This window comes from Microtus ochrogaster, chromosome 24, assembly GCF_000317375.1.
Source record: "Microtus ochrogaster isolate Prairie Vole_2 chromosome 24, MicOch1.0, whole genome shotgun sequence".
Lineage (NCBI taxonomy): Eukaryota > Metazoa > Chordata > Mammalia > Rodentia > Cricetidae > Microtus > Microtus ochrogaster.
In genome coordinates, this window is record NC_022024.1 from 33094939 (window position 1) to 33102364 (window position 7426).

The 7426-nt window shown below is 42.5% G+C and overlaps 2 protein-coding genes across 2 annotated transcripts in view; one reads left to right on the forward strand and one right to left on the reverse strand.

Moving 5' to 3' along the window:
• Nup37 (nucleoporin 37) overlaps positions 1-6316 on the reverse strand; it is a 32467-nt gene extending 26151 nt beyond the window's left edge. The window contains exons 1-2 of the mRNA XM_005358209.3: positions 6254-6316; positions 4874-5079 (exon numbers count right to left, since the gene is read on the reverse strand). Coding sequence (XP_005358266.1) covers positions 4874-5029 — 156 coding nt within the window. The 5' untranslated portion in view covers positions 5030-5079; positions 6254-6316. The remainder of the gene's footprint in view (positions 1-4873; positions 5080-6253) is intronic.
• Positions 6317-6364: 48 nt separating this feature from the next.
• The window catches only part of Parpbp (PARP1 binding protein), a 39568-nt gene continuing 38506 nt past the window's right edge, over positions 6365-7426 (forward strand). Inside the window, exon 1 of the mRNA XM_013350315.1 lies at positions 6365-6471. The gene's annotated coding sequence lies outside the window, so the exon portion shown is untranslated. The remainder of the gene's footprint in view (positions 6472-7426) is intronic.

Genomic DNA, 7426 nt, shown 5'->3' on the forward strand with positions numbered 1-7426 from the left:
CAAACAAAAACAGTTGTTAAGCCTCAGTTACAAAGAAAGACAAAATACCTCTTAGGTAAAACAAAGCAGTAAATATGTTACTTTACCTAGGAGGCATTTTATTTTTAGCAGTAAAAACATTGCCTAACAACTTTTTTCAAAAATGATATGGTTTATGTGGCTTATCGACTGATAGACAACTGAACATATCCTTGAGGTTTTAACTATGCGGAGGACCCTTTGGATGACAGACAGTTCAAGCTTCCACATCAGTGCTAATTTCCAGTGTTAATATGCATAAGACGTTGCAATGCACCTGTCCCATTAGAAGCCATGGACGGTGACTATAAAGGTATACTGGTTCAGAATTCTGGCACATAATGATAATACTACATAGAAAATAGCAAATGGCCACAAAAAAATCCCAAGCACATTCCCTGGGAGAAAGAAAGGCAACGAGGGGAGAAACTTCGGCGTCTTCCAAAATAGCTGCTACTCTCCCAATTCTTAGACTCCCGAGGATCTATTTTATGTTGTTTTTTTGGGGGGGGTGGTTTCGAGACAGGGTTTCTCTGTGGCTTTGGAGCCTATCCTGGAACTAGCTCTGTAGACCAGGCTGGTCTCGAACTCACAGAGATCCGCCTGCCTCTGCCCCCCGAGTGCTGGGATTAAAGGCGTGCACCATCATCGCCCGGCTTTTATGTATTTCTTTACACACTTCAGAGAACACTCTCACTTGTGTACTTGTGCTGAATTCCAGTAGATGAACTGGTTTTCCCAGGACAGCTTCTGAGATCCTAGCAAAGCCACTGCCCAGGCATCTTCCCCATGTCTTTTAAATTCAAACACCATTTGCAAGGAACTTTAAATTTCAGGTAAACCTAAGAAAAAGATTTCCCACTAATTGAAGAAATGAGTAGAAATACACTAATTGGGAAAAGGTACCTGACAAGTTTTACTACTTCATAATTTGTGTGCATCACAGCCGCTCAGCTAACAGATGCGTGGGCAGCAGCCACCACACAGCTGAAAGTGAAGTCCAGCAGCCCAATCGCAGCTGACTGCAGACTGACTTAGCTCTATTTTTCCATACTTGACAAATCTAAAAACGAACTTTTATATAAAAACACACATTATTTTGCTACTGTAACGAGAGTGATGAAAAGCAGGTCCTGTATTTGTCACTCAAATTAGATATGGAATTACTGAGCGGCCAGAGGGATGGTGAAATCACGGGGCTGCACAGACTGAGCTTTATGTATCACCAGCAAGCCTTGCCGTGCCCCGGCAGGACTGTCTCTTACCGAGCAGCCGGTGAAAGTCACAGTGTGTGTGGTATAGACAGAGACGAATGAACTTCTGGTTCAGTCCGGGGTGTAGGCAGTATTGTATAGGCAGGAAATTAGAGCCGTTGGAAAACTTGCTGTAATAGAAATGGTTACACAAGGCTCCAGCAATGTGAGGCTGAGGAACAGCCCAGTCGGTAGAAGGGCTATTAAAGGATCTGAAAGTGGTAGGCTTTCTACTGCACTCATTTAGAGCCACGTACAGAATTTCAGTAAATTAAGGCTGGTTTATCTGATGCAACTCTTATTTAGTGCTTTCATTTTTATTGAAACATCTGAAAAAATATTAAAAACAGCTCTCTGAACACTTACAATGAGAAAGAAAGGGCTGCTTTGGGAGAAGCAGATTCAGCAGTAGATAGGGCTATTAGAGCTCTTAGCATTAAGCCGGACTGTCTCCATGTAAATTCTACTTAATGCCCTAGGTCCTGTCTCTGGAAGTGTAGAGAATAAGCTTAGTTTAGTGATGACAACCCTTGCTGTAGCCATTTCTAATAGGTGAACACATTCAGAGCATAATTTAGCGCCAATCTTGAAGCAACAGCTGCAAACAAACGGAGGTGATACGTCAAACTCTGCCAGTCCAACACCACTTCCATGAGTTTTAAACAATTCTAATAAGGCTCTGACACTTGTTTTCAAATACACTATCTATTTTAATCAGAGTACAATGCTGAGAAATAAAGATTATTATATAAAATATTATCAATTTATAGAGAACTGTGCTGTCTGATAAGGTAGCCAGTAGCCACATAGAACCTAAAACACTTGAAATGCAGCCAGCATGTACACTTACTTTATAAGGTATAAAATATACAAAGATCTCTATTAACATATCAACTAAAATTATATTATTTTTTATTGACTTATGTTATTATATTGATTACATATGAAGTATTTTAGTATTTTACCTTAGTAGAATGTTGAGAGTTAATCCGACCTCTTATTTTTATTGTCTGGGAATGTGTGCAGATGTGTACAAGCTGGAGCCAGAGGACAACGTTTAGGAGTTGGTTCTTTTTCCCACCACATGGATTGCAGGAAGAAGTGCCTTCCCCACTGAACTATCTCATGGCCCTACTCTTATGTTATTACCGCAACATTAAAACTTATATTTGTGGCTCATGTTATATCCTAACTGGATATAGTATTGAATTCGCTCTGCTTGGCTCCCCATTGTGTTGACTTGGGTTAATATTCAGGTGGCTAAAATTTCTAAGTCCTAATTCTCCCTTCCCAGTTCTAAGTCTATTGTCTTAAGACTTATAGTCTTCTTTATTAAATTTTTGCTTGTTTGACTTGGTCCAATCTGTTAAACAATGTTTGGATCTGAACACAAGAGTTTGGCATACAAATGGAACTCAATAAATACTTGTTAAATGAAGTTGGTTATCCAAAGGATTAAGGTATCTTTGTTTCATTTTCTCCACAAAAACAATGTACTCGCCTAGATCAACGCTCTCATTCAAGACCCACTAGAGACGTCTTTATTACTCAAGAGTGAACGAGCTGCGAAACTTTATCCTCATTTGGTCATTTACAAATGAGGCTTTTACAAGAGCACTGATTTAAGATCTCTTTGGGGATAAGGTCTTTACAAATTTTTATTTCTGAATTTCCTGGCCCTTAGTACTCACGCATTTGGACAAATGTCTAACAATCAACAAGTCTACCATTTCGACCGGCATTTCTGGATCCTTCTGAGGACGGCATGAGATTCTGAAACGCTTCTGCTGAAACTCCAAACTTTCTGGACTTAGCCTTTCCTGACAATCTTATTGTTTCTGACAGGCATGGGGAAATTGGTTCCATTTATATAAATTTTCTTACAAGATATGAAATTGGGTGATACCACACTTAAAGGTTCTAGGGTGAGAGAATGGGAATGTTGAATAGCATCTGAACAGATACACGAGAACTGTAATTTCTTTTCAGTCTCCAAGGGCAAACTAATGAAAATAAATCCTTCAGAATATTTGAACTATTGATTTAATTTCAATAGAAACAGAATGGGTTTGATGGAAGGAAAGAACAGGGTTTAGAAAGAGATCTAAATCTTGTTCTCATTTCTTAGTTATGTAATCCCCTAAACATCTTTGAGACAGAATGGAAACTATTCTCTTCTGGAATGGAAAGGCCAGTGGTTCTTAGCTCTATCTCTAATGTGTTCATTACGGGTAGGAGAACAGAAAACCCCATTGTTTTTTCCTTAGATAACTTGGAAGACCTACTTTGTAGCTCTCACAGGTCCGAGGATCAATAAAGACAAGCCTTCTGAACCATACAAATACTTCGTGCATCTCCCTTCTCGTTTTCCTTTCTCCTCGTTACCTATTTTCTTTTTTTCTTCTCCTAATATTTTTTCCTTTCTCTCTTTCTTCAAGCATTTCCTAACTGAATTTAAACTAGAAGAAAATATATTTATCAGTATTTAGAAACACAATTCTGTGTCTGCATCTATTAATTCAAGAAGCACTGACAGTAATTAGGGGAAACATAATCCCACCATATGAATTTTTATCTGCTTTTCTGTAGATCAGTGGCCCACATTAGAGAAAGTTTTTAATAAATCTTTCTTAAGATAACGCTACATTATCACATGACTTGTGATTCTGACAGTCCAGTTGAACTTAGGTCAAGGGTCATAAAAATATAGTTCTGTAAACATTACTTTGTTAAACAAAGAATTGCAGAAATTCCAGAGGGTTGAATCAGCGTTGCTGAGTGTTTCCTATATGTAACCTCGGTTTCCTGTGAGAAAACACGGTATGGGGTCTCTTAGGAGCAATTTTCCTTTGATGATTAAATATGAGAGCACGGCTGTCATTATTGTCCCTCTCGACCACAACTAAAACTCACATACGGGTTACAATGTGTCAAATGTCCTATGGGAAACTTACATGCACTCACTCCCTACACCTCACAAACCGTCCTGGACATCATATTCCTCACATCTAGAGAAGAGAGGTTCATTATCTAATGAAGGTTTAATAAGTCAATGTCTAGACCACGTGGCTGCAGAGTTCAGAGCTACCAACGGCTTGCTGTAGACACAATCAAACACTTTGCTATTCTACTTGGACGCCGCAGATACAGAAAGTATGAAATCAAATCCATAGGAAAGACAAATATTACAAAAGCTACAGATTCTTTCAAAGAAATTTTCTTTAGAATTTCAACGTAACCCTGTTTCCTATAACACATTATAATGCAGGGAAAGTGAACTGGACTGCATTTAATTGGACGTTTTAATACACGTAAATACATGTGTGTGTGTTCAGTTACATCATACCCTTTATGAACATATAATATATAAGAATATTCCACTAGTAATCATTGGGTTAAGAAGCGCTTCATACTTTTTATTTTACCATCTACGTCATGTGCACACAAGTCTCAATCATTGCGACTGGGAGAGCCTTTCTCTGTGGATCGTCAAGTCATTTTTTTTTTCAAGCGCAACACAATTCTAAAGTTTCGCCTTGGTTTGTGTATTTTGTTATTGATAAAACATCTCCACCATCGCTCCTTGCAGTCTGTAGACTAACCTGAAATGTGCACAGGCCAATGACCACGTAATTACTGCCACCATACGCAATTAGGTTTCCCGAGTCCCCACTCTCAAAGGGATTAAATTCTACCACATGGACATAGTCTTCACAGTCCACGGTGTAGGCGGCATTTCTTGTTGCATCCTGCTTCATCTTGGATGAAGTTGTGAGGACCAATCAGCCTTCGATTGACTGTCGCGGAACTGTGGGCCAGAAACAAAATGAAACTGTTAGTTTTCCAAGGGAGGAATCAAATAAGGCTGGACATTGCAATACCTGGGGCAGCCTAAAAGAGAATTCTGCTTATATTAACAAACACACATGTTCAGCACCTGAAGGTTGAATAATTTTAATAAAAATAGATTCATAAAACTATCATGTAGCAGAGATACAGCACTATTTATAGTTGGCATGCTTTGCATTTTACTGACATCATCACACTTAAGAGTACCACAAAAACTGGAACTACCAATAGTCCCCATTTTGCCTAAGATCTTGCCAAGTGGAGGAACGGGGAAAGGACTGAAAAGAGTTAGTATGTATTGGGCCCAGACACTAGAGAAAACACAGATACACACATCTGCCTTTCTTTTAAGACTATGCTATAATATTTGTTTTAGTTATATAGCTTTTAATATTCCAATTTGACAGTCTAGCCAAATTCCTATCCAATGTGGTATGAACTGGAAACGCCTACCCCTGCCTAAAGAGACTAGGAGTCGAAGAGCCTAGAAGGATATTATGGTCTAGGAATGTTAAGAATCAACGTTAACCCACGCAATAAAATGAGCAGATATGAAACACAGGATCGGAGGTAACGTGAGATATCCATGCTATATCGCTAGCCATAAGGCTCAACGTATCTGTAATGGGACAGGTAGCGGGCACTGAATAGCATCCCCACAAGAGAATAATTTTAATTTGCTGTTGATTAAGACGAGGTGTCATTCTAGGCTCCGAACAAACACATTAAATATCTTTCGAGTATCTACGTTGATACAGATGAGTCCTCCCCTCAGGGAGCTTATATATCAATAATAACCTCAATAAATGAGCATTCCAGTCTGGGCACGTGTTACGGTGACCACAGACGTCCATAGAGCAGAGAGGAAATAGGACGTGCAAGAGATTCGCGGGCCGGACTGGAAGGCGACCCCTCACACACCTCCAGGTCTCTAAAGCCTAGGGTCGACATTCTCAGGACCCGCCTAGGAGATCCAGTCCCCCACGGGTGTTCCCTCCCCCGACGCCTCTCCGGAGACAACCCACGCCCACCCCGCAGTACACAGGCTAGAGCTCCGGGGAGCAGGGAAGGGTCCTTGGGGGAGCATCACGGGCTGGCGGCCCCCAAACCCGCCATGCTCAGTACCTACGTACCAAAGCCTGGGAGGGCGACCTGGGCACAGCTTCCTGGCTCTGGGCGGGTCCAGCGCTCGCCGGTTCGGCTTCCGGGTCGGAGGGCGAGCGCGACGATTGGTTCCTGAGTCCGGCCGCGAGATTTGAAAGGCACGCCGAGGCCATTCAAACGTCCGCCCCGTCTGGTGTCCAGGCTGCGCTGCTCCTCCTTTGGCTCGCACCCATCTGGGCTTCCCGAAGTAGGTGAACCTCGCCTTTTCTCTGCCCTTCGGTCCCATTGCGCGTGGTCATTCAGGCTACTGCTTCGCGAAGGCGATTCGGGTGACCGCGGGATTGCCTCGTCGCCAGGCAGCGGCGGCGTCTGGGCAGTGGCTGCTCCCTGACTTCGCAGGGTCCTGTGCGGAAGGACCCGGGAGGTCGCGAGGGCTTGACTTGTCTGTAGCTGGGCAGCATGAAGGCCGTCCAGATCTGCTGGCAGTCCGGTCACTCGCCCTGTGCAGATGCCCACGTCCAGAGTGTGTGTCAGCTGTTGCATCCTTCAGAGGGACCTTTCAGGACCGGACTAGGAGAGGAACAGAGCCAGCTGTCATCCCTTTTATGCAATATTTTCTAAGTGCTGGCAATAAGAAAGTTGTATATTGCTTTGCTTCACTGATGCCTCGGAATTCTTTTTAAGTAGAAATTCCCGTCTCTATGGACGTGAAGAAATGTATGCTCATCGCGGTGTTTAGCTAATGCATGGATGTGGTAGCATGGATGCCGGGCCGTGAGGCGCTCTCATTTTAGCTTCCAGGGACAATTCCCAGTCTCAGAATTTCTGCTTTAGTTCATCCTGAATCCAGATTTTGAAACTTCTGCCACCTATCTCCTTCATCCACCCCTCGCCCCTCTTTGCTTCTGTATAGGGCCCCTTTACATTCATTTTCCATAGTCAGTGTCTCATTGATTCTTCACAATGGCTGGGAGATAAGAGCAGAGGGTGAGGCAGCACCCTGCTTCCCATGTAATAAAACATCTACCGGGGCAGCCAGGTCCAGAACGAATGTAGGCTTAGGCAGCCGGGGGGAGAGCTGGGGCGACAGCAGAGGTTGGCAGGCCAGCTGCAGGGCCTATTTGTGAATAGCCGGTTCCAGAGCTAAACATTGCTTTGCTTTTACATGTTTAAATGGTTGGCAAAAAAAAAAAAAAAAAAAA